This window comes from Populus nigra, chromosome 1 (assembly GCF_951802175.1).
Source record: "Populus nigra chromosome 1, ddPopNigr1.1, whole genome shotgun sequence".
NCBI lineage: Eukaryota > Viridiplantae > Streptophyta > Magnoliopsida > Malpighiales > Salicaceae > Populus > Populus nigra.
Genome location: NC_084852.1, coordinates 43,739,066 through 43,764,733, shown reverse-complemented (window position 1 = coordinate 43,764,733; position 25,668 = coordinate 43,739,066). Strand labels below are relative to the sequence as shown.

Here is a 25,668-nt window from a genome sequence, read left to right as displayed (position 1 = left end):
TAAGGTGTTTTTTTGTTTGAAAATATATTAAAATAGTGTTTTTATTTATTTATTGTTAATATTAAAATATTAAAATAATTTAAAAATATCAAATTAATTAATTTAAAGTGAAAGGAAAAAAGTTTTTTTTTTTTTTTTGGTTGTTGTTGGAAAGTGATGGCTAATTGCAGCGCCAAACAACTTTGTTATAGGGAGAAATTAATGTTTTAGGCGTCTTGAAAGTGATGTTTCATGTAGATGCCTTGTGAAGACTTCACTTACTTTAATTCTCTCTCTATGGGTTGAGTTGCTTTAAATATGGGCTTAAATGCTTGTGTACTTTCGACATTGTAATTTAACTGTATTTTAAAGATTTTTTATATTATTTTTTAGTTTTAAATTATTTTTTATATTTTTGATTGATTTGATGTATTAATATTAAAAATAAATTTAAAAAATAAAAAAAATATTATTTCAATACATTTCAAAGTAAAAAATACTTTAAAAAATAATTTTTACTACATATATAATTATTCTTGTTTAATTATAGTTTAAAATTATTTTTTAAAAGAAGTAAATTTTTTTATTTCAAATAAAGTTTTTGTTATTTTTAAAATATTTATATGTTAAAAATAAAATTTAAAAAATAAAAAAATATTATTTTAATATATTTTTAAATAAAAAAATATTTTAAAAAATAATCATTATATTAATATCAAATGTGATATATCACGCGGCCATTTATCCGAATTGTAAAAATTGTTAAAGAGTTTGAGTGAAAAAAAACAAAAAAGCAAACAAGAAAAAGGAAAATTATTTGGCGTGAATGGGAAGCCCCTACGTAGACGCAAAAACTTAAAAAGTAATTCTTGCAAGATTAGAGTGGTTAAGGTTACTCTGGTTCGCGTCTGGATAATTATTGAATTTCGATATCCAAAAGATTAAGCTGAGAGAAGAAAATAATCAAAGAGATAGAGAGAGGGCAGGAAAGACTTGAGATGGCAGTCAATTTGAAAGAAAAGATGATGTTGGGTTGGCCCTCCTTGTGTGGAAGAATATGAAGGATTGGTATATCCATAATAATTCCATGATCCAAAAATATTAAAAATTAATTAAAAAAAATTAATTTAATTTTTAAAAACCACGAAAACAAACACTTTCGGGAAGAAAAGGAAAAGGTCTCAGCTGGGATTGATGGTCCAAGAAGGAAGCTTCTTCAACGCGCACGTAATTTTTTATTTGATTTGATTTTTTTTTCTTAAGAAAAGTTGTAAGCAAAAGCGTAGGCACAATAAATAGCTATCTGCAGTATAATTAATTTGACTTTTGAAATAATATGCAAATTTAATACTGGTGGATGGCTGCTGACCAACACAATCGTTTAAGACTTTGAATTTTGATTTCTCTTTGCCCCAATATCTATCTGAAAGGAAACAAAAACCAAAAAAGAAAAGGGGGCAAAGGGAAAGTTAAATAAAATCCTCTGTTTTGTTCCTTCCCTAATCTTATCAACTGAAGCAAGCAAGCAAGGCTTTCTTTCGACGACAACCCACCCAGTCTACGAGGTTGTCTCCGACTTCTCCGACCGGCGGCTCTGATTTCTCCGATTAAATTCCCATCAAGGGTAAACTACTAGCTTTCTTTCATGCTTCAGAAGACAAGAATAATTCATACTTGGAAGTTATTTCACTTGTTGCTTTATTATTGTTACTATTGATAGCAGCAGATTAGGAAATTTTATTTACTTGGAAGAGCAGAAGAAGATATATATTTTCACTACAGTTTATTAATCTCTACCTTTTCTTTCTCTTTTTGGCTGAACAATCCCATCAAGAAATTCATAAATCTAGATCAGTCTAATCCATTTTACTTACTCCTTGAATTTGATTTTCTCAAGAGTCAAATTAAATCAAGCTTCCTGCTTCTTTTTTTATTAGTTAATTTGCGAAATTTCTATCAGCATTTATTTGTGACAAGTATGGATAGAGTGCATGCTTCCTGTTGTCTATGCGAGCTCATAAATAAGTCACCACTTTTTTTGTAGAGCCAAATCATCTTCTGTTTTTGGGTTTTCTTTTCTTTAATCTTGACGGGTTTTTTTTTTTTTTTTTTAATTATGAATGAAGATGGCACAGACTGCGGAGGAGTCGGGAAACGACAGCGGGAAGTTGGAGCATCATGGTAGGGAAGACAGTGAATATGTTAGGCTTGTTATATCCGACGAACCAAGGGCACCTGAATTTGATATTTCACAACTGCAATCGGGAGCTAGGATTAAAGCTTTCATCTGGTGGATCAAAGCTTTAATTTGGTGTCTTGTTATCACCATACTTCTTCTCGTTTTCGTGAAATGGGGGGTTCCATTTCTTTTTGAGAAGGTGCTTTATTTCTCTCTTTTCGTTTTGTTTGTATCTTTTGCCTGCTTTGGTGCTGTCTATAGCTTTAATCAGCAAGCATTGCATATACCATTTTGTTACATGTCCAGCATTCATTTGCGCTTTTCATATTTGAGTTTGTACTTCGAACTTTCTTCTGCTAGTGGGCTTGGTTTATAATTTGTTCGAGATGGTTCTTTGGCATCAGTTTGGATTATGAATGCAGCATAATGGTTGGCAAGCTTTATCAAGTTTGCTAACTTAAGGTTTAAGAATCAACTTGGCTTTTAAGTTTGGTTGTGCCAAAGATTAATCAATTTCGTTGTAGGTTCTCTTGCCAATGATGGAATGGGAAGCAACTGCCTTTGGACGTCCAGTCCTCGCCCTTGTGCTTACTGCTTCTCTTGCCTTGTTCCCAGTGTTCCTAATTCCTTCAGGTCCTTCCATGTGGTTGGCTGGAATGATCTTTGGATATGGTATTGGGTTTGTGATAATCATGGTTGGAACCACTATTGGGATGGTCCTGCCCTATTTGATTGGGCTAGTTTTCCGTGAACGCATCCATGTAAGACATGATTTTAACTGATATAAGCTAGACAACTTGGTTTTCATATTGGATCTTACTTTTCTTTCTTCTGCATCTCCATTTTTGCGAATTATCTCCTGTTGAATGTGCAGCAATGGTTGAAGAGATGGCCTCAGAAAGCTTCTATGATTAGACTTGCTGGGGAGGGGAGCTGGTTCCATCAATTTAAAGTGGTTGCCCTCTTTAGGGTTTCACCATTTCCGTACACAATTTTCAACTATGCAATAGTGGTAACAAGTATGACATTTTGGCCCTACTTGTGTGGTTCAGTTGCTGGAATGGTACCAGAAGCTTTTATCTACATCTACAGGTCCGTTCTCTTGGTTATACTTTTTTTTCCAGTATCAGTTCTTATTCCAAAGAAACATGCAAGGAAACAAAGATACCTGGGAATTCTTTTGAACTGTTTGTCCAGATGATGACTAAAAAAACTGAAAGCAAAATCAGTTGTTGCAAATCTCTATTTATCCCAGCTCACCAAAAAGCACTACATTCCGAGTTCTTCTATTTGAAGAAACTCTGTCAAAATAATGATATGCCAATTTGTTTTCCCTACCTCCTGCTCAACCTCATGCTTGTGCTTCTGTGCAGTGGTAGGTTGATAAGGACATTTGCTGATGTGAAGTATGGGAACTATCACTTGACTGCTGTGGAAATAATATACAACATCATCTCCTTCATTATTGCTGTTGTTACTACGGTTGCTTTCACTGTTTATGCAAAAAGAGCTCTGAAGGACCTTGAAAAGGAAGAGGCTACTGAAGAAGTTCCCCCCACCCACCAAGAAAGTCATGAGATGAGAAAGCTTCCACTTGAAAGACCTAAGCATGCAGGTTTGTCATCTTTTTCATTATAGCCTGAATACTTAGGAGGAAAATACATGTACCTGTAAAAATTGATATGTTAGATGGCATTTGTTGACTGACTGATCCTTGTAACTTCCTTATTCACCTCTTTTTTTTAGGGGGTTTTGGTGTTTATGTTTGTAACTACAAAAATAGAATACAGAAGAAAAATTAATCAACCAGCTTTTGTGAAAGGTGCAATGTCTTAGCGTATTTTTCCTCCTCTGTTTTATTTTCTTACCATTCAGTAAACTTTTTTCTTATTAATTTTGTAGCATCTTCTGAACTATACATGTAGTATGTTCTTAATATATACAAGGAGACACACACCATCATGTGGGTTTGGAATGAGGGAATAATTAGCTTCTATTATTCAAGTTATTGAGAATACGAGTTTTTGACCTTATAATCTCATTCACTGATGATGTTTTACCTTCGTCATGCATTGATGCGTACCTGCAAAAGTGATAAGAAAGCTTGCCATTCGGTGGCATGAGAGATTGGATTCAGTTTTTAACTGGCACATTTATGTGATAATGGAAAGAATAAACAATGATCGTGGTGAGAACAACAGGCATTCTGTACTGTATCTTACAAGAAAGAAGCGAAAAATTATCTGCATTTGATTGAGGCTTTGATTGAGGCTTTGATATTCTTTTTAGCGATAAAATTATCTGCATTTGATTGAGGCTTTGATATTCTTTTTTACCACAAGGGCATTCGGTTCAATAGGTGGTGGAGGGATTTTTCGTGGGATGAAAAGAATAGCAATGACTGGCAAATTAAATAAAGCAAAGTGAAAAACATTCACAGAATATTAAGTTATGAGCAATGGTTTGGCTAAATGTTGAGTCTGCGGAAATTTAAGGCTTGAGGAGATGTAAGTGGATGTTCCCTTTTGCCTTTTTGCCGAAGAACCAAATTTCAAGATACAGGCGCTTGGGTCACAGAAGAAAGCTCTGTGCCTCCAATAATAACCATTTCTTGTGCCGCACTATGAGATGATTCTGTGGCTAGTTTATGCATACGTGCTCCGTGGTTCTCGCTGGGGTCCCTCTTGTCCTTTGCTCCGCCTGCCCAGATTCCTATTGCCGCTTCCACATCCTCACCAAACATCCCTTTCCTAAAACTGGTGCCCATCTTCCCTCAGATACCATCGGCAAAAGGTTAGAAAATGAGTTTCTGAAACATGTCAATCATGAAGGAGCTCATGTAAAGTAAATCTTGGGTGTATAAGTTCACCAACCTGTGAGACTAGAGCATACAAAGGCAAGGTGCTGTAACTGCATAGAACTTGAACAACTAAACTGCACCCACCAAATAAAGCAATAAGAAGGCTTGTTTTCTTGGATACTTGGGTAATAAACAGAAAAACAGAATCATTATATATATATATATATATATATATATATATATATATATATATATATATATATATATATATATATATATATATATATATATATATATATATATATATATATATATATATAATGGATCATAAGGTTTTGGAATTACCCCATAATAAGCCTTGGCACAATGTAGCCCACTCTTTCCATGATGCATGAGCGGAATCCGTATGTGCTCTGGAAGGGGAGGAAACTAATTAACCAAAACTGCAAACGCACTTGTATTGCTATGTATGCATTGAAAACTATGGAAAACCATGTGATAAACTTTGGAAACTATTTGCCAAGAACATGTGTACCCAAATCCAGAAGAAGAAAGCAATCTCAAATGAATTCTGAAACAGAATGAACTGAATCAAGTCAAGAACAATGGCAGGTTTCTCAAGCCAGAAATGTTCATCTGAAGGCTGTACTCGTGCTTCATCGATAGGAACTGTCTTCTCTGCAACTCTGTGGCCTAAACTAGTGATAATGTGTTCTAACTTAGCGCCAACGAGTAGCAGAAGCTGCCATTCAAACCAGCTCGATGTTATTAGGCTTGCATCAAATGTCATTCATCAAAACATGTCAACTAAACCCTTCAAATCTGTGTGTTTACACACATGCACGCACACACATATACATTAGCTCAGTTATACTTACAATTACTGGTAAAAAGGACAGCCAAAAAAATGAATGCCACCCTGCATTTTCATTCACGCATGGGAAAGGATTACTAATGATACCTTTTTTTTATGAATCACTGGAATTTAATTGCTCAACTTCGAAAAAGGAAAATTACCTTCCACATTCATCAGCAAAAACATCACAATAAAGAGCCACAGATACCAGCTGTTGTCCAATATTATTTGGTATTGTTCAACTTCAAACCATTGAATACTGAAATACAACTCAATAAATAAATAAATAAACAAACCATTATTCTAAAAGACTTACCTTATGGTAACAATTCTTTTGAAATCAATCTGCAGTGTCCGCATCATGTAATCGTGAAAATCAAAATCCAACACATGGGGAATATGCGCCTGGATTAGAAAAATCAATGATCAATAAATTAATCGAACACATCTTGCAGAATTATATAGTGAACAGATATGTGGTTAATGATTGAAACTTACTGTGATAAATCCTTTTCGAAGAGCAATGTAGTCTGATTTGGTAATGGAGTGATAAAATTGTTTGAAGAATGCTATCTGAAAGTGAGCAGAGAAAACTGCTGAATTCTATATCATACTCTTGTATAAAATTTTCAACTGTAGATTATAAGAGGCAACATAGGCTGGCTTGAAACTCACCAGCCAACTTAAAACAGCTGACTTTCTCCAATATCCTTTTTCGTGTTTTTTAATGAACTTGTGAAAATAATGGTGTTCATGTTGATGCTTTGCTTGATCTGCACAACAGAAAGCATACATTTAACAAACTACAGAAGTTCTATTGTTTCTGTGCAGAAGAAAGGAACATTTAGATTCAAGCCAACCTCTGAATGTTTTTGATGGATGTCTTATGGAATCCTCCCAAGTCTTCCATTGTCGTATCTATGGAAGGTGGAATTAATACATATCACAATAATTCGAAATGTAAAGAAACTAATGGACGTAAAGTAGATATGCAGGAAAGGGGGAAAAAAATACTTGACAATGATGTAAAACAGTTAGGGTAAACAAATGACGAAAATTCCAAATCAGTAAGAATGGCTACGAAAACGAGCTACACAATTGAAGCATATCAGCTTCAATTCTTGTCTGTTCAGCTCAAAGGGGAAAATGTGACCAATTAATTTGTGTGGAGCAGGTTATAAAGGTAAGAGACTGATACATTACCCTTGCCCCTCCAAGAATCATTGTAGATACACAAAAGATAACATGGACAATTGCCAACACAAAGATGAAAATATGCAGTTGGTGCAATGCTTCCACAGACACCAATGGAACCTTCCCCTGTGTATGGAAAAGGCATGTGCAAAATGTTAGTTTATAAGATTTAATGTGAGCACAGCTAGATATATTAATTCATATAAGGATTTTCGCTATTCTATATCCATTTTATCTGTATCAACCTTTTATGCCTTTGCTAAACTACTTAACAAATCAACAACTCAACTTTTCAAGACCAATCCTCATTCCAATCATCAAAACAAGACCTTTGAGCCATCCCATGAAGAAAAATATTCCTCCAAAATAACCATGGCCCCTTCTTGGACCTGCTTTACTTGCATGCTTAGACTAATCCTCATGTGGATCCATCTAGGCACATTGTGGAGCCATTAGCTTAGATTATCTCATATTCATGTATAAATACTAATGCATGGGATGGCCAGTATGTGGTTTTCTAGTTAAATTTATCTTCTCCTCTGCCTAATTAACAACTTAATTTAACTGCAAAATAATCAAATTTACATGGACTAGTTGGTAAAAAGTTATGTTTACAGCAGTAAACATAGTGACATACCTCACGAGCACAACGTTCTGCACTATTAGTTGCAGATAGTAGATGACGTCGATTGTTTATAGCTTGATTATAGATTTTTTCGTGGTTGCTGCTCTCAGTTTCTCTCTTGCATGGCAACATGGTAATAGCAAGATGAGGTGGGATGCATATGCGGCTTATTGTATTTTGGGTAACTGTTAGCAGAAGGGAAATGAACCCTAAAAGCATCAATTCTGTAGGAAAACATCAGGATAACTTCCATTAGACCCAAGAGATAAAAAAAAAAAAAAAACCTGTCAATATGCTTTACTTTTAAGACTCCTATTGTGGCTTCTCAGACTTCATGAGAAATTGTTTTGAGAAAATAACATCCAAAACACAGTATTCTTTGGAACACACATTGAGAACATATTTAGATCATATTTTAGCATTATACTACAACATGCAATTAGTGAAGCGATTGTTTCAAATCCATTGTAACCTTGCACTTTATGTATAATTTCTGGACATATTTATAAATGCAAACTTGCCAGCATTAGTTACATGTTGTGGATTATGGAGAATTCGTCATTAGATATAATATACATCTTGTATAGGAAATAAAGATTGGGGAGAAAGGATCGTCTAACCTTCTTTTAATTTTTGCAAGGCTTCAAACAATGCATCTTGCTTCGTATTCCTCAAGAACTGAATTTCCAAACAAAAAAAATCACCAAGTCCCTTAGGAAGTTAGGAATTAATGGATTATGCACCATAAACCTCTTAAAAATGAAGAAACATCACCTCTCTGCTTAGAAGCTCTTCCTTTTTACTTAAAAATTCAATTGATGCATAAAAAACTTTTATGTATATATATATAAAAGCTGATAAATTTTCTTGGAAAGGAAGAAGAGATACAGGTTCATAAATAGTAACGTTTTTAATTTAATGAGCAGTGTACGATTATAGCACACATTAGTATTGCAATCAGCAACATTTCGTACATTCATTTCTACATGCTGTGGCAGTGCATGACTTCAAATTTATCTTCACTTCAGTTTGAATTTTGGTCCAAATAAGATGTGTTCAAAAGAACAATTTTAGTAGTGATACTGAGGATGTTCAATTTGGGAACCGGGAACCAAAAAATTTAAATATTGAAGGAAGAAAAATCAAACCAGAATATCACCTAGCTCAAGTGTAAAAGATACCATAGGGAATATATAGCATACCTTTCCCAGTTTATGAAGACCTCGCTCTGCAAAAATGGAGGCGAGAACAATGACAAAACAGACAGCAGCAATCACCCATGTAGGTGTGTACTGCAAAGATTTGGATTCTTCCGCCATAGTACCCTGTGAATGTGATTTTTGAGTGTCTGGTAGAAGAATTTGAAAGTCACCTGAAATATATATAGACCGTAAGAATGCCAAAGAATAAGCACATTCCGAAGATAAGAGGAAAGAATATGATGTAATTGACACCGCCATATTAAGGAAGGCATATAATTTACAAATATTGGAAAAGCATTGGTCAGTATCACAGGAGTTCTAAAGGAATCCCTTGAAGCCGACCTCATACGTTTCCTCACGTGAATGAGGTTCCAGTTTTACTGTGAGCACACTTCAAACTGGTGGTCATGGCCTTCTTTACTCGGTAGTTGATCTATGCCAAGGAACTACTGATTACCCTATTTTTATTAGAAGCTACATGCAGCAGTTGCTGCCACATCATCAACTGGAATAGTCTTATTCCAAGTATAAATATGGTTGCAAACAGAGGGTGGATGAGATGATTTGATAGGGCACTTGTGCAATCGACACCACCAAAGTTGCTTGTGAAATACTTGGTGGTGTATGTTCCAACCGAAATATGCACAAAATGTACAAAATGTGTCCACATGCATGGAAAAGAATCAAGATAAGAGGGAAAGAGATCCAGTAATGAGACGAGATCTGTTACAGATTTAAATGGAATTTATTGTTAATCAGTTTTGAACTGTTGAATTCACGTTTTTCCCCCAAAAAAGAATACAACGTTTCATATCATACACATATACTATTTATATCAAAAACTACGACAGGCATCTTGGGGTACAGAATATCAATTTCTTAATGATTGTCCAAGTTCTCAACCACGTATACCCTCGTCATCTTCACAAACTTATGCTCTGCAGTCCTTCTTAAAGCCATCCTCCTTCCGTGGAGTCGCATTATCTTTACCTTCCAAGGAGTTCCGAGTCCAAAATCTATTGCAGCAAAATCATCTAACCAAAAGCCCCACAGATATATTCTAAAAAACTGTGGCATCTCATGGTCTCCAAGGTGCTGGAGGTGGCGGCGGAGTTGGAAACATTGGGGGAACTGCAGAGAATATGGTGTTCTTATCAATCCCAGTAGTTTTGTCACCTGACAAAGCCACAAGTGCTGCAACTAATCCAGCATTTCCAGCAATCGTTGGCTCTGTATAATTGTAGTTGGTGCGAACATCATGGAAACCATCATGCCTGTCAGGACCAGCAACCATGGCTCCAACAAGTGTATTTGGATTTGGCTTCGTGGTGTCCCTCCATTTCCATCCTCCTTTACAGTTATACCTGATCTTGTTCTTAGGGATAGATGCACCTCTATGGTGGACATGTTTTGGATAATGATTACCAAAACCCACAACATAGCTAATTTTACGAGGATTTTTGCCCAGGATGTAATCAATCTGTCACAAAGACAGAAAAAAGAAAGTTATAAACCGCTCAAATTATGCCAGGGTCCAATATAGAACACCTTATCGCATAGGGTATGGCATACCTGAGTCTTGGCAAAATCACGCAACACGTCAGTAGAGTAAAAATTTGGTCCACAGTACCATCCAGGTGTATCAGCAGCCTCAAGATAATCACTATATAGGGTAGCTAGGAAGGCAGCGTTGACAACATACTGAAGGGGCTGAGGCCTTCCATGATTTAACTCAATCAAGCCTCCTGTAGAACATCACCAAAACAGTTAGAATGGGATCTGAAAGTTAATCCATTCACTTGTGACCAGGCCAGTCATATAAGAGATGGTTTACCTCTTGTTCTATTAAACTTCGTGAAAATTGGCAGGTACGAACACATGATTATACTGGTCTGGTTGTGAAATGTCCTTAGTATTTCTTCATACGGATAACCAGGGCTCAAGAACAATCTTAAACGGCTCAAAAGTAGCTATCACACAACAAAATTTATTCATCAGGACAGAAGTATACCACCATATATTTTCAAAGTAAACTAACAGAGAATTAGGCACATTATGATGTAATATGTAAAAATAGCAGCAGAAAAATATCAACAGGATCCAAATAGGAGATCATCATTGACATTTCCACATCAGGGCAATGATTTTATATGTCAACAGCAGTTCATCAGGTTTCATGACATAATAGTCAAGAAAGTAGAAATGGGTACAAATAAGAAAAGGCAGGAGATAAAATAACAAATTGAGATTCACTTTTAGAATTTTGAAAAAAAGGAGGAGGAACTACCAGGTACACATCCCAGGTCAAATTTTGTTGAATATGGAAACCTCAGAACGAGATCACTTTATTTGTAGCAAGACAAGCAATTAGAGGAACCCACAATTCTTACTCATCAAGAATCAAATAAAAACCCATACATATGCATAGCTACCTTATATTTCCGTTGCTGAGGAAAATAGATTATATCAACTCCTAAAGATGCTTATCATTTGGGTATATTATATGAAACAACATGTGATATCTTATTAAATTAGAAACATGAACAGATGCATGGCAAAATTAATAACATTCGGAAGAAAAGTTAATTGCATGATTAGGAAAGGCATGATAGAAAATAGATAAGAAGCTTCACTAACCTGAGTACCAGCAAGCTTGTTGTCCCAGCTAAGGACACCATAGTCCGGCCCTCCCCAAAAAGCACCAGCATGCTTGGCTATGCCAGGATTTGTAGCAAGCTGAAGATAGGAATTATTTCCAGTTGCATAGTACAGCCAAGCTCCACCCCAAACAAATTCATCCCAGTAACTAGTTGAATTATAGAAAATGGCAGCTTCTGACCCTCTTTCACTATATCTACCTCGCTGATCTCTTGCAAATTGAAAGAGAGTTCTAGCACCATGAACAAGTTTCTGAGAGTAGGCCTTGTTATCTTTGAAAACAATGGATGCAGAAGCCAAGGCAGCAGCCATTTCAGCAGCAAGATCAGAGCAATGGCTGCATTCAGTTACAAGTCTTTCATAATCAATGTCCTCAGGACGCATCCAGCAATAATGATCATTTGGAGTGGTACTCCCACCAGAAGTATCCCCCGTGCCAACCTGTCAAATAGGATGGAAATCAACATCTGTCAGACCATATATCCTATGGCGGATCGACAGACAAAGATAAAAATAATAATTTGATGAATAGCACACTTTTTTGAATCATGTTTATGTGATGATGGCCAATACAATAGTAGCTATAAACAATCTCGACTTCAGTATTTGTGTAACCAGGAAATTTTCTATGCATAGGCGGAAGTTGAGTTTTCCATGGAGAAATTGTCAGATGAAAAAAACTTGCTAGTTTTGATCCCAGTAAGTCAAAAATTTGAAAAAAGCCCTACCCTTGCATTTTCACATGAAGTGCCCCAAGCAAGATCATGTTTTCATTGTAAAACCAAGCATCATCAACATTAAAGTTAAAGACAGCTATGAAATAAATTCATTCAGATGTACAATTATATCTATGTTTAGATAAATTGTGTAAAGTTACTTCACCTGTGCAACCATCGTGTTGATGGTATCAGAAGAACTGTTAAATGTCTTGAGAAAGTAATCAGCTCCCCACTTAATAATTTCTTTGACATGGTTAAGCTCCCCAGCAGCTTCATATTTCGCACTATATTCTATAACACTCCAGCTCAACATTGTCATCGCAAAAGAAGCAGGGAAGTGAAACTTGATGGCATCCCCAGCATCATAATATCCACCCACCAGATCTTTGTAAAAACTACCTTGTTTACCTTTCCCGTCGCTCAAACACGAGCTTCCCCTCCATGACACATTATTATGCTTTGGAAGCTTTCCTGCTGCAATTTGCCATCAAAATACACGAACATAAACAAAATCAAGATCATTATCAATAACAGTAGCAACAGTAACTGAAACTTATGATCTGAATCCGTGCAAATCAATGATTTTCATCAACAATCCATGATACCAAAGGTAAGCCACATTCAAACTGGTTTTTTTTTTTTTTTACAAAAAGAAAGGAAGAAAGAACGATTTCTACTTTCCTGAATATAGATGATTACCAATAACAGAGCAGTAGTAAATAAAATAAATTCATGATCTGGGTTTGTTAAGATTGATGATTCATGTTCCCCTAAACAGTTACAATCCCGGATTCATTGAAGAAGTCTCTCCTCATTCTTGCAACAAAATGATGCTATCTTGCAAATTTAACAAACAAATGAATTCAAAAGGTATACAAACATCAACTAACAGAAATCGGAACAGATCAGATAAAGAAAAGGAAAAGATACATACATTTTTGCGCATTGAAGAACATGAGTGCCTTGTGTAGAGCAAGGGTGTAGTTATCAGCGGGGGTATGATTGTGACGATGGCGAGGCACAGCTTCAACAATAACAGTAATCAAACCAACCAGGAGAGCAGCAGCAACAATACTCCCAACAGTCCACACAAAGATCTTGCGACTAACAATGATACAACCCAGATCCACATATTTCTTCTTCTTCTTTTGCTCAGCTGGACCCAGTAACCAACTCTGTTGAGTCTCATCCAACGGCCTTGACAAAGCTGCCCTGTCTAAGTCATTCAAGTTCCTGCTCCTATCATCATCTGTTGCCGAATCTGCTGCATTTATCTCCAGGGATCCTCCCCAAGGATCTCTACCATACATGCTCATCCTTAAAGTTTCACTATTTCTTCTTGTATTTAGTAAATTAGCTCTCTTTTGATTCTCCCTCGATTCAAGAACAAAACTTGAAGTGCCACCGACACTGTATTGACAAAAAGAAAATGTGGGTTGTCTTTGTCTCTCTCTCACACACACACTCTCTTTGTTGGGTGTGAGGAGGAGGGATGGAGGGGAGTGAAGGTGTGGGGATGGGGATGGAGAGTATTATGGATGGTGGACAGCGGAGACTGATGACGGTGGAAGAGTCAATAATGCTGTGGTGAGTTGGGCTTGATTCTTTATTTTAATAATTAATTTGTAGTAAATCTAGTAGGTGACCAATCATCCACTTCTAGGCAAAGACAGTCTGTGTAATGCTGTGTTTTTCTATGAAGTTTTCCTCCAAACAGCTAAAATCTGTAATGAATTTCTTTCTCACTCTGAAGACAGTGGACAGACAGGGAAAGAAAGAAAGCAAGAACGGTAACAGTTTGGTAATTGTATGGTATTTTGCTTTGCAAAAATTCATGTTAATGCCTGAAAGATGCCATTAAGCTCATCTTTAATTAGCCTTTTCTATCGCGGCCACATCATTTTGTATTTCTATTAAAGGAACAATTAAAAATCAATCAAGGAAGATTTATTTCCATATCATACTAATCTCTATAAAAACCCAGTTAAAAATTAGGATAATAATTCCCTCATACACGGATCTGAAGAAACTCCTCGTATCCGTAGTGTCATTATTAATATTATCGACATATATCACCCCGTTATACGACGTATGTTGAGAAGAGAAGGGTTGTCTCCGAAACCAATCCAAGAAAATTGCTATCGCACCCCCATCTTCTCTTCTTATTTAAAATTCTTTCATTTTCATTCTTTATCTCACCTTTATGCACATGATGTTATCAACAGATCATCCACAAACACACACGAGATGACATGCACGCACGCTGCTGCGAGTTTATAAAATAAATATACTTTATAGTGTTATAATTGTGAATCAACGCTAGATAAATAATAGAAACTAAAGATATGATGGAGTAAATATTTCATGACGGAAAAAAAAGTTGTGTTGGTGATCAAAAAATTAGAGACTGAACAAAATAATTTATAACAATCTACAATGTTTTGTGAGAAAAGATACAGTACTTTCGCTACATGATTTAACTTTTCTGTTAATAAAAAGTAAAAAAAATTACAAAACTAAATTCTCTACCAACTTAATATTAAAAAAAAAACAAAGATAATTTTGGAAGGAAAAAAACCCTTGAGGAAAAATATTGTAGCAATTGACAATGTTTTGTAAGGAAAACTACATTGCTTTCTCCAATAAAATAAAATAAAAAATCATTTAGAGAAATATTGTAGTAATCCACAGTGTTTTGTGAGAAAAACTACAATGCTTTCCTCATGTGATTTAGTTTTATTGTAATTATAATTATTGACCAACTCAATATTCAAAAAAAATCGACAAAGATAATTTTGAAAAAAAATCATATGGAAAAACACTGCAACAATTCATAGTATTTTAAAGAAAAAATTACAAAGCTAAATTCTTAATCAGCTCAATATTAAAAAAAATCGATAGATAATTTTAGAAAAAAATAACAAAACAAACACAAAAAAAAAATTATGTTGGAAACACTGTAGTCATTTATAATGTTTTGTGATGAATATAATGTCACGATCAACGTGTTGTCTATTGCAGCAAATGACATATTATATGTCATAACAAATGATGCGTTTGTTGTTTTTATAAGAGAAAGAGGCAGAATACATGTCATTTGTTTTTGAGCAGAAAAAACATGACATGTCGTCTGCTGCAACAGACAAAGCATCATTTATTTTTTAAGAGAAAAATGCGAAAGACATGTCATTTGTCTTTGTATGGAAAAAAACCATGAATCCCAAAAGATAAGATTATTAAATTATGGTCTATCTAAAATATCATCAGCCAAATATTTTTTAAAAAAATTTATTAGATTAATATATCTTTAATTTTTTTAAAAAAATAAACTGAATTTTGAACAAATCAACCAAATAATGTTAGAATGTCCGCATGTTAATACATATATAACAACAGCGTCTATTATTTTTCCCAATCCAACCTAGTTTTTGAAGTTGGTTGAAAAAAATAGCATGACGGTAATATTGATATTTTTTTAGCGTAGTCAATTTTATGAAACGTACACTTTAAATTTTCAAATCACAAAAAAAAAAAAAATCTTCAGCGATAAATGACGTTGATAATGGTTATGCTTTTTGTTTTCATTTTATTTTATTTTATCTTACCGCGGCGGCATAGAGGTTAGTAAGAATTAGCAATACACATACATAACTGAGAGAGATGATAATCATGTACGTAAAGAATTTAAGTTAAACTATAATTTATTGTTGACAATAAAGATTGAGCATTAAGGATTTGAGATTAATAACAACATCTTCATTTTGCTCTTGAGAGTACCAATTTTAGATGGGGGCATCCGCTTCCATCAAACCGGCAGTTAGCCTCCTCGCTCCTCTTTCAAGTTCCAACCGAAACGTTTGCCGACGCTTTAAGACATGCTTTCCGCCTTCTTCATCATGCTTCTCTCTCTCTCTCTCTCTCTCTCTCTCTCTCTCTCTCTCTCTCTATATATATATATATATATATATATATAAACACACACACACATATATATATAAACGTTGCTTAGCTTGTATACAAAGTGCATGCATTACTGATTTAGACTTTGCGTACATAAAAATAATAAGACTGAATGCCTCATATCAGTTGCTGCTCTCTTATCCCATGACATGAAAAACTGGACAAGCTTGCTTTCGTTTCATTTACTTACTAACAATCTGAAGTTATTGTGGTTTTGTTAGATGTCTCATCTTTTCCATCTCCAGTCTCTTGACTCTTCAATTAAGCATAAAAAAGAATGTTGACGCAGATTGATACACACCACTGCACTGTTCTTTTAGAACAAAGAAACAGAAATACCATCCACCGACGAAGGAACTATTTTGGCACCGAGAGGAGCATGGTATGCTCATGCTGCTGAGTGTTCAATCATTAATGTACTCCCTTTTTATATAGTTAAATAGACTAAAATCTGTCAGCTACTGCTTGTATAATAGCCACAACCACTGAATTATTATACTACAGTTGTACCTCAATCTCTTGCGTCATCAATCATGTTAACTTCATTCACTTGGTAAAAATGAAACACACACACACACACACACAAACACAAACACAGTGAAACAAATAAAAACAGAAATTAATCACATATATCTGCTATGCACTTTCCCTCGACCATATCCATATGATGTTGTTAACTACATGCACTTCTTATACATATTTGATTCCAACATCCATAAGATATAATTGGGTGCTATTCTTACAGGTTTCGTGAGCATTACAAGCGTGAATGATGCATGCTCTACTTGCATTGCATCTCTGAGGAAGCTACTGCAGGTGAACGCCACCTCATTCCAGCTGCATATTATAGCCTCTAGGCTCCATTATATACACATATACTCCTAGACATTTTTTCTGGACATGGCATCTACAAATCAAAAGTATGACTGTGGAAATGGAAGACTGGATGGTGGGATTCTCTCTTTAAATTCCGAGACCTGATTTCTCTAGCAACACTGGTCTCAAGAGTTGGAGGACCGCAAATGATGACACCCACATCTGCATAACCCCAGTGCTCCGATACGGATCCGAATATTTCTACAATTAGGAAAAAGCACATAGAATAAAAGAAGCAGCAATTCGTTCAGTTTAAATAAAGAGGACTTATTTAATACTTTTGCAGTATAAACTAGGTACAAACTATGTACGATGACAAGCTTGTAGCCACCGTAAATGCTATTTACTCCTAGTAGAACGTTGTGATCTGTCAGCTGATTTGGAAATGATTTTGAATAACTGAATATAAAAAAAACTTAAAGCCTGTTATGATAATTTCATACTTATATTCACAAAAGATGCAAATCACACCCATTAAATGCATGTCGTCAAATCTTCCCTATTGAGTAACATATGCCAGACAAAATCTAGCATTGCATGGAATCATACCTTTGAAGTCTGGTCTTGAACCATACTGAATAGTGGTTATACTAGTATGGTTTTTCTGAAACAAATTCGCCGCATCTTCATTATGCTGAACCATGCCAGGCTTTAGCCTATTTTCATCGTATTCTTCCCTGGCAGAATTCTTCTTTTCCCAAAGATGCCATAAACCAACCACAAGACCCCCAAAGATAACAACACTTGCAAGCATACATCCGATAAAAAGGAGTCCTTTGTACCACCAAGTTGATATGCTACAAGGATTTATATAAAATACATACAAAATACCCAGCGAAATAACAAAGCCCACTGTAGACGAGATGACGTACAGGCCAGACCATATACTGTCACCTGTACCAACCAAAACCGACATGCCACAGCCCTTTGACACGGGGCAAACAGAAGAAACTGTAACATCATGAATATCACCCTCCTCCTGTAAATAACAATAATTTAGAGACAGCAAAATTGGATAATTTGAACGTGAAAGACAGAAAAACATCTAGGTAAAGGCATGTAACATGAGCATATTGAATAAAAATAATCTTACCAATGGAGGATCTGACTCTCGAGTAACATAGATGGAAATCTCAAGATTTAATTTGTCATAGAAATATGGACAAATTGATTCCAGGTCCATCGTCGAGAGAAGAGGAAGTTCATTTGATCTTTTCACAGCCCAAACAATCAAAATATTTCGTGGCAGACAGGGTCTCCCTTCATTAACACGGTGGAGAATATCACTCAAAATCGCTAGGAAAGGTGAAATCCCTATGCCACCTGCTACCAAAATAAGGTTTTCATACCTAAGAGTACAAAATGGCCAAAGTCAGTCTACTAGAAACAGATATAAAACTTGAGTAAAGCTGGATGTTTGGTAAATTCTATTCTAATTTGTCAAACATTGTCATTTGACACTAGCAATGACAAGCGTTAGCTTTTCTTGAATTCAAGCTTGAACTCTTCTTTTTTTTTTTTTCCTAAAGTGAAGAATAAACGATCTGCCTTGGAAATTCAAGCAGGTCATAGATTTGGTAGCAAAAATGGCATCATTTGCTACATTTGGTCAAATGCCAGAATTATAAACAGCTTCAGGCTTATAAATCCTTTTCATTTAATTGTTTGCAGTAACTAATCTAAGGCCTAGAGATTAGAGTATATACATCAAATATAAGTGGTCTTGAGATTAGAGTATATACATCAAGTGGTATGGCGCTTCATGCCCGTATGGCCCCTCAACAGAAGCTGTTATCTTAGGACCAGGTTGGGAAGGAGAAGCTGGTTGTTCAGCCTCGGATATGTTCATGATACTTCCTTTGAGCCTAGCCGTCCACTCCCCAAGAACTTTTATAAGAATTGACAAATGATATTTACCATCCAAGGGACTAGATGAAACACTGAAAGGATGCCATTGCAGCCAAGATAATTCCCGAATTTGAAGGAATACAAAACTGAGGGCATTGTACCGCAGATCTGCATTGTCAAACTTGAAACATTAACATATGGTAATAGATCACATGCAACGAAACAAAAGATATGTGAAGAATTATCATTACTTCCAGGTTTTGAAAGGACCAATTCCACAGTTCCACATGGAAGGCTCTTGGCTGAAATTATATCAACACTCCTTCGTGATTGGCATAATCTCAGAAATCGATCAAGCATGAAAAGAAATATTCCACCAGCAGCCATACTAAAAATAAAGTCACCAACATGCAATGCCAAGCCGAGAACAAAGACCACGTATAGTTGATGGGTGTAAAAGAACAATTCAAAATTCCACTTCCGAACAGGAGGAAGTGATGTCACCCACATCAATAGACCAGCGAAAAGGCTGATAACTCCAGGAAGAATAGCAACACCAATATCTTTCCATGATAATAGCTGCATGAAACAATAAAGTATTTGAGAATAAAGAAGATCTACGAACCCTTTTGGTTGATTTCTGATGAAGAGAATGAAAAGGGTAACCAACTAAATAGTAAAATATTAGCATTTTGTCCAATTGTCCAAATAAGGCTTTCCTACTTCTACATGACGAGCCTTGCTTAAAATCCTTTGTTATATCTACATTTGTAATAGAATTTTTTTTTTTTTCAATTAATACAACAAACCATTGTGACTTTTACTTCTTTCTCCCAGATAAAAGCAAGTTTTTACATCAGTGCACGAGCAAATTAACTACCATAAAAAAATTATGTTGGTAAATATTATGTGTATAGCATCCAAATGAATAACAACCCTATATATGCAGAACTGAAGGTGAATTCAGCAAATATCATGCGGAATAACTCACAGAACACTCAACGTTTCATTATAACTCAACCAAAAGGTGTACGGGTACACTAAGTAGTATAAAACTAAGAAAAAAAGTATTGTAACCATTAAGTAGTTGGAAATAGCCACCAAAGTTTTTCCTGAAACTGCATTATATAAGAGACTTGTACTTATTACTTCCATATTTCCATTTCAAACAATTGTGCACAAGGCAAGTAATTAGCTAGTGCAGACTAAGCTTGGGGATATAGGGTCTGGAATCTGCCACAGGAGAGAGACTCTCAGGACAAATATTTTACTGAAGTATCATGTTTAGTTCAGCTGATTTTACACAATGTTCCAACCAAAATAAAACTAAGAACAACAACCAAGCCTAAATCTCAAACTACAAACTACGTGGTTTCTGCTAAAATAACCAAGCCCATAATAAAACTAACTAGTTATAAAAATTAAAACAATTTGAAAAAATAATAAAGTCAATGCCTAAATTATTAATAAAATCAAATCCTAAAATTTAGCCTCTAGATCATTTTCTTAGATAGTTGACGATATGATTTTAATGTAGCTAGACTTGTAGACACGAGCGATTCTGAGCATTCAAGTGATGATTTGACATTACTAGATGGGGATATGGCCCAGACAGACTGTGTGGATGGCCTAGCACATGCTTTCATGGATCAGTGGGGCACGTCTATGTCCAAAAAAAGGTCTAGAATAGTTGGGACTTATTAGCTCCTTAAAACCACGATAACAGGAGATCTGACTGTTGGGTCGGACTCAAATTTTTAAAGGTTATTCTACAGGCAATCAGCAAACAAGTCGCTGAACGGACCGTCAGATCTTTTAGAATTGCATTTTGAGCATTGATGCTCCTGATATGGCAACTCTTATTATTTTTCCAATGTTTTTTTCAAACTCTATATTTTAATTCGGATTTTTTGTTTATTTCCTTTTATGTTTTTGGAATCCTAGTTGTTTCCTAGTTGAGGTAAGGTTTTCTGACCTGTTTAAAGGTCTTGTAAACCTCTTAAACAAGCAACCACCATAAGCTTTATGTTCTAGAGAATAAAATTGTGAATTCAAGGTTCACATCTGTAACCCTCTTCGCTCATTAAACCTTATGTGTCTTTTTTCTTGCAATTTTTGTGTTGTCACTGTCCTAGTTAGCTTCTGCCTGCATCAGATTCCATGAAATCAGCAGCCTGTTGTTCTACCCCAGTTTTCTTTAGTTCAGTCACCAACCTGTATTTCTTTATTTCAACAGAATGCACCATTACAGCTCTACTTTTGGCATTGTAAATATCCAACTTCCCTTTTGAAATTGTTTTTCCCATTTTCCTTCAGCTTTACCCTTTTAACCAAAGGCACACATACACATATGCACACAAGTTACCACTCAAAATTGGAAGAGATTGTTCATATGTGACTTCACCAACTAACAAGTGAATCCATGAAGTCAAAAGATGCACATGCAAGTGGCTAAGAATTGTATTTAAGCAAGCACGTGCAGGCAGAAAAAAGGAAAACAAAGAAGCATGAGGACTCACTTTATGCAGGAGGTTGCCCTCCATCGCCCATCCAACTATGTACAATAGCCCATGGAGAGTAAACAGCACCATTGTCAGGTGCCCCAGCCATACATGGTATCTCGTGGCATGCTCAAATGGGATATTGATAAAACGGAGAAGAACTGATCCTCTTGCAACAGGAAGAAACAAAAATGCCAAGCAATATAATCCCATTGAACCAAGATGACCTCCCATCATTTTCAAGAACAGAATACTGGAAAAGTTTGAATTAGCAAGGAAACTTGGCAAATGGTAGCAGCCTTTTCACGTGAAAAAATTTAGACTGTTTACTAAGAAATGCAAAGTGATGAATCAAACAATCATCAATTACATATAGGTGCTTGAAACACAAGAAGTTTCCCTCAAACAATACATGTATACTACTTTCTTTCATCCTTTCTGCTCTATTGGCTTTCCACTTTGTAGCTTGAATCTTATTTGATAGTTTATTTAAATTAAACCATCAACAGCTCTCATTTGGTGTTGGTTATCTTAGTAATATTCAAAGTCACCTTTGAATCTGTTTGAGATCAAAATCTTAAAGATAGAATGAGGAGTTGAGGATGCAACATGCTTGTGAACTTCGAACCAGAGAAAATTAAAAATTAACAATATTTATAATCTTCAAAGTAAGCTATTGGTATATAACAAACAAAAACCTGTGAGAAGTATATGAGGACACGAATTGTGTAAATGCTGTTGAATTTGTGTGTTGTATTTAAGAATAAGATTCTTAAAAGGAAAAAAGAACAAGAAATGTTACATGATTGACTTAAGGAAAAAACCACACAGCAGTGGTGGTGTCAAGATAATATGGATACATGTTTTTCAAGCCACATGATCTTTCTCTCCGTTGTTGAGATGCATCCTCTTTTGCATTTACTATTTTCAATTCATTTTTATTACCTTTTGAACTAAGAGATTGATATTACAACCAAGATTGGTTTAAGAATTAGAATAGAAAGAAATAAAAGACCTTCAATAACAGAAGTTCTTATAGAGGTCGCTCTATTTAGACCAAGCTAATCACATAAAGCAATGAAGAGCCTTTAAATAACACTAGACAAAAAAAAGAATATAAAAGAAATCGTTTTGTTGTGAAAATTAACCACATCAGAGAATCAAAATCCTAAGAATAGAAAACGAAGTAAGATTAAGCAACTAATTTTTTCTTTAAAAAGGAAAAAACTGCAAGCACGAGTAAAGTTAACATGGACATAAACACAATTACAGACTGATCCAAAAAAAGCAATAAAATTGTTTTACCTTTCCTCCATAAGGGTCAAATCCTCCCCAGATATACGGTTGAGACTCTGGATTATATAAGCATACAAGGCCCAGATAACGTACACAACAAATAGTAGAATGCCAATAAACTCAGCAGCAGAAACAACCCCGAATGGTCCATCCACAAGAAAAGGGAATGTCCATAAGCGGACGCCTGGATGTTTCGAACTCTTCTTCCTGTAATCACAAGTTTACGCCAAAAAAACAAGTTATACGAAGATTAAAAGGGCTAGTACATAGAACAAATAATAGGCACATAAGAGAACTCTAATCAGGAGATGACTTACTGCTGGAACTCCTCGTCACCGGATATGATAAGATGAAATATGGAAAGAAAGGCAATAACAAGAACCGGTCCACTTAATACAAGGAATAAGCTTCCTGCAATTTCCAGTTGCAATATCAAGCTTGAAAGCAACAAGATGAAGATAAGCATAAGACGAATAAGGACAGAAAAAGTTGAATTACAGACCTGTAATACCGCAAGGATTTCCATTGGTGGCATGAATGTATTTCTCAAGCAATCCATTACCAAACTGTGTTGGGAAGAGAAAGATAACCCCAATCCATACAACAAAAATAGCCCACATTAGAATCTTGAGAATCCATTTCACTGATGAAACAAAGAGAGATGTTTTCTTGACACTTATTTCACTCAAAAGAAAAGGTTCCTGAACAGAGTTTCCATCCATGGTAAAGAAATTGACTTGTTTTACTCTTCCTCAAACTGTTCAGTATTCCCAGGTGACCAAGAATCACATATATACAGAAAATCAAGCAGACAAATCCAAAGTTCGTAAAATTAATGAAAAGGAAAGTGGATAAAACATGAACCACTTGTTGTAGCACTTGGTTATCAGGTCTTAAAACCATTTTCCTCCATAAATTCTAAACGTACGCAGACAAATGACACTGTCAGATATCTTTTATACACTGTTTTTCAGTCTTGGTTGAAGTTGAGGTTGATGTTGATGGGAAATACAATATTTACCATTCCTATTCTGATCAGAGACAAAAACTGACAGAATTTAGAGACACCCAAAACAAAGTAAAGGAATAGTGGAGTGAAATTATTACCATTTATGCGTATAAATACATGCAACTATCAAGAAAGAAAGAAAGGCCACATAAAATATACGTGTACCTGGGTTATTCTCGTATCGATTGCCAGCAAAACCCAAAAGTCTTTTTCATAGGCAAATGCACAAACCCCACAGACTTTGAGTACAAAGTGGATATTTGCCTTGCTCAACAATGAGTTAGTGACATGGAGTATTTTATGTTGAGTAATTAGTTGACACTAGTCAAGTCATTCGCCTGTGCCCGTGAGTGGGATTAAAAAACAAATTAAGGTAAAAGAAAATCTAAACGTTGTCTGGCATGTTTTATAGAAGTAATAAATATTTTTATTATGAATTTAAAATTTTACTTGCCTGTTTAATAAAATAAATCAAGATTAAAGATGTTGAAAAAAATTATTAATAATAATTAAAGATTAAAAAATAAATATAAATTAAAATATTTGATCTCATATCACATCAACCTTTTAATTTTTTTTATCTAATTATATGGTAATTACATCTTTATAAGAAAAATAATTACTAAAATCCTATTGAAATAAAATGATTTACTAGTGTAATTTCTCTTTTTAAAAAAAATTATAACTCTTGTTTTTATGTTTTTTATTTGATAAAAATTAAAAATCATCACTACAAATATATATATATATTGGATGAATAAAAACTTTTTTATCTCATAAATATTCTCCTTGTTTGCTTCACTTTTATCCCTCAAAGGCCGTGCTTTTTAGAAAAATTTTAATAAATTTAACATAGGTGCGTTAAAAATATAAAAACAACACATTGTTTATATATTGTCATGGGCAAATATTTTTTTTTTTTTTACAATGTCACTAAACCTAACTTGCCATAAGAGGTAAATTTGAAAACCTCGGTCTCCTACTGGCTCAAGTCTTAAATTAACTTGGATGAAACTTGATCTGATGAAATCAAAACCTAATTTAATTTAAATGAAAATGTTTTTCAAAATGATATTATTATAAACTTTTTTATATATATATCAAGATAATGAGATTTAGAATCAACTCCAATCAAATAAAATTAACATGTCAAACTTATAATGAGTCATGGTTTTTAGGGGGTTTAATAACTTATTTTTTAGAATCTATTTTTTAAATTAACCATCAAACAATAAATGTGACATGAACAGGAAATCCACCAAATAGAATCTAAAAAAAAAAATAGTATGCAAGAAATAAAAAAAGCTTTCACTGATGTTATAAAAAAATGCCATAACTTTTTTTTGAAAATAAATAAAAATAAAACGGTATTTAATTAAAAAGTATAAAAACTTAGTGATCAGATACATATTTAAAAAAAAAAAAAACCGTAACGGGTTGTACAAGGAGAATACTTGCCAGTATAATAATAATATTAATAAAAAAACTTGTATTTTAGAGGAAAAAAACAATACAAACACCGCATCGTCCGACGGTGTAGATTTTGGCAAGCAATTGAAAAGGTTACTAAAAAGTCGGGGCAATGTTTTTTTTTTTTTATCCCAAACTTATCATCATCCTATTTTTAGCTAAAAAAAAGCCTTGGAGCTTCAATAAGTCAATCCATCAACTCAAATCATCTTTAAAATAATTAAAAAATACAAAATTAATTTGAAATTTTAATTCTTTCTCAACCTGATTTATTTTTTTCTAACAAAAAAAAATATATAAAAAAATATTTTTATAAATTTTTTCTAATTTATTAACACCATAAACAAGTCTTGTCACCAAAATATGGACAAATAATGATTTTCTCTTTCTTTTTTTTCTATTCAATAACTCTCTCTCTTTCATCAAACTAGAGATATAAACATGAAGAAAAAAAATTGAATCAAAACATATAATTTTCAAATTAAAAGGATCACAA

At 34.5% G+C, this 25,668-nt stretch overlaps 4 protein-coding genes across 5 annotated transcripts; 1 reads left to right on the top strand and 3 right to left on the bottom strand.

The window, feature by feature from the left end:
- The first annotated feature begins 1,135 nt into the window (after positions 1 to 1,135).
- LOC133679894 (uncharacterized) lies at positions 1,136 to 3,979 on the top strand. The gene is made up of 5 exons (XM_062102624.1): positions 1,136 to 1,603; positions 2,106 to 2,357; positions 2,683 to 2,919; positions 3,033 to 3,250; positions 3,532 to 3,979. Exons 2-5 carry the CDS (start codon positions 2,106 to 2,108, stop codon positions 3,794 to 3,796), a joined length of 972 nt encoding a protein of 323 aa, XP_061958608.1. The 5' UTR covers positions 1,136 to 1,603; the 3' UTR covers positions 3,797 to 3,979.
- A 562-nt stretch (positions 3,980 to 4,541) lies between these two features.
- LOC133679877 (MLO-like protein 13) lies at positions 4,542 to 9,327 on the bottom strand. 2 transcript variants are annotated; one of them, XM_062102613.1, is made up of 15 exons: positions 9,178 to 9,327; positions 8,836 to 9,005; positions 8,254 to 8,311; positions 7,646 to 7,857; positions 7,018 to 7,134; positions 6,675 to 6,732; positions 6,490 to 6,587; positions 6,313 to 6,387; positions 6,131 to 6,219; positions 5,976 to 6,025; positions 5,837 to 5,877; positions 5,494 to 5,700; positions 5,304 to 5,371; positions 5,032 to 5,092; positions 4,542 to 4,925 (listed from the first exon to the last, which is right to left on the bottom strand). In XM_062102613.1, exons 2-15 carry the CDS (start codon positions 8,950 to 8,952, stop codon positions 4,710 to 4,712), a joined length of 1,467 nt encoding a protein of 488 aa, XP_061958597.1. In that variant the 5' UTR covers positions 8,953 to 9,005; positions 9,178 to 9,327; the 3' UTR covers positions 4,542 to 4,709. The 2 variants fall into 2 exon arrangements, with proteins under 2 accessions (XP_061958597.1, XP_061958590.1); XM_062102606.1 differs by lacking the exon at positions 9,178 to 9,327 and having other exon boundaries at positions 8,836 to 9,118.
- A 232-nt stretch (positions 9,328 to 9,559) lies between these two features.
- LOC133679870 (endoglucanase 25-like) lies at positions 9,560 to 14,037 on the bottom strand. Its single transcript, XM_062102594.1, has 6 exons — positions 13,147 to 14,037; positions 12,376 to 12,686; positions 11,473 to 11,934; positions 10,670 to 10,805; positions 10,408 to 10,580; positions 9,560 to 10,315 (listed from the first exon to the last, which is right to left on the bottom strand). The coding sequence occupies exons 1-6, from the start codon at positions 13,526 to 13,528 to the stop codon at positions 9,914 to 9,916; spliced, it is 1,866 nt and encodes a 621-aa protein (XP_061958578.1). The 5' UTR covers positions 13,529 to 14,037; the 3' UTR covers positions 9,560 to 9,913.
- A 2,740-nt stretch (positions 14,038 to 16,777) lies between these two features.
- On the bottom strand, positions 16,778 to 23,616 carry LOC133679853 (ferric reduction oxidase 6-like). The gene is made up of 9 exons (XM_062102570.1): positions 23,196 to 23,616; positions 23,011 to 23,104; positions 22,703 to 22,900; positions 21,416 to 21,650; positions 19,148 to 19,475; positions 18,791 to 19,064; positions 18,142 to 18,397; positions 17,598 to 18,027; positions 16,778 to 17,249 (listed from the first exon to the last, which is right to left on the bottom strand). The coding sequence occupies exons 1-9, from the start codon at positions 23,413 to 23,415 to the stop codon at positions 17,080 to 17,082; spliced, it is 2,205 nt and encodes a 734-aa protein (XP_061958554.1). The 5' UTR covers positions 23,416 to 23,616; the 3' UTR covers positions 16,778 to 17,079.
- Between the last annotated feature and the right edge of the window lie 2,052 nt (positions 23,617 to 25,668).

What these genes read in the sequence shown, in the direction of transcription:
- LOC133679870 (XM_062102594.1), bottom strand. Translation starts at nt 13,528, where the DNA reads ATGAGCATGTATGGTAGAGATCCTTGGGGAGGATCCCTGGAGATAAAT. An exon ending in TCAACACGATGGTTGCACAG is followed by an intron (nt 11,935 to 12,375) that starts GTGAAGTAACTT and finishes CCTATTTGACAG; the next exon opens with GTTGGCACGGGGGATACTTC. An exon ending in GTGATTTTGCCAAGACTCAG is followed by an intron (nt 10,316 to 10,407) that starts GTATGCCATACC and finishes TCTTTGTGACAG; the next exon opens with ATTGATTACATCCTGGGCAA.
- LOC133679853 (XM_062102570.1), bottom strand. Translation starts at nt 23,415, where the DNA reads ATGGATGGAAACTCTGTTCAGGAACCTTTTCTTTTGAGTGAAATAAGT. An exon ending in GGTGACGAGGAGTTCCAGCA is followed by an intron (nt 22,901 to 23,010) that starts GTAAGTCATCTC and finishes TTGTGATTACAG; the next exon opens with GAAGAAGAGTTCGAAACATC. An exon ending in TTGACCCTTATGGAGGAAAG is followed by an intron (nt 21,651 to 22,702) that starts GTAAAACAATTT and finishes AAACTTTTCCAG; the next exon opens with TATTCTGTTCTTGAAAATGA.
- LOC133679894 (XM_062102624.1), top strand. Translation starts at nt 2,106, where the DNA reads ATGGCACAGACTGCGGAGGAGTCGGGAAACGACAGCGGGAAGTTGGAG. An exon ending in TTCCATTTCTTTTTGAGAAG is followed by an intron (nt 2,358 to 2,682) that starts GTGCTTTATTTC and finishes ATTTCGTTGTAG; the next exon opens with GTTCTCTTGCCAATGATGGA. An exon ending in GCTTTTATCTACATCTACAG is followed by an intron (nt 3,251 to 3,531) that starts GTCCGTTCTCTT and finishes GCTTCTGTGCAG; the next exon opens with TGGTAGGTTGATAAGGACAT.
- LOC133679877 (XM_062102606.1), bottom strand. Translation starts at nt 9,093, where the DNA reads ATGGCGGTGTCAATTACATCATATTCTTTCCTCTTATCTTCGGAATGT. An exon ending in GTCTTCATAAACTGGGAAAG is followed by an intron (nt 8,312 to 8,835) that starts GTATGCTATATA and finishes TTGGAAATTCAG; the next exon opens with TTCTTGAGGAATACGAAGCA. An exon ending in TGATTCTTGGAGGGGCAAGG is followed by an intron (nt 6,733 to 7,017) that starts GTAATGTATCAG and finishes CACCTTCCATAG; the next exon opens with ATACGACAATGGAAGACTTG.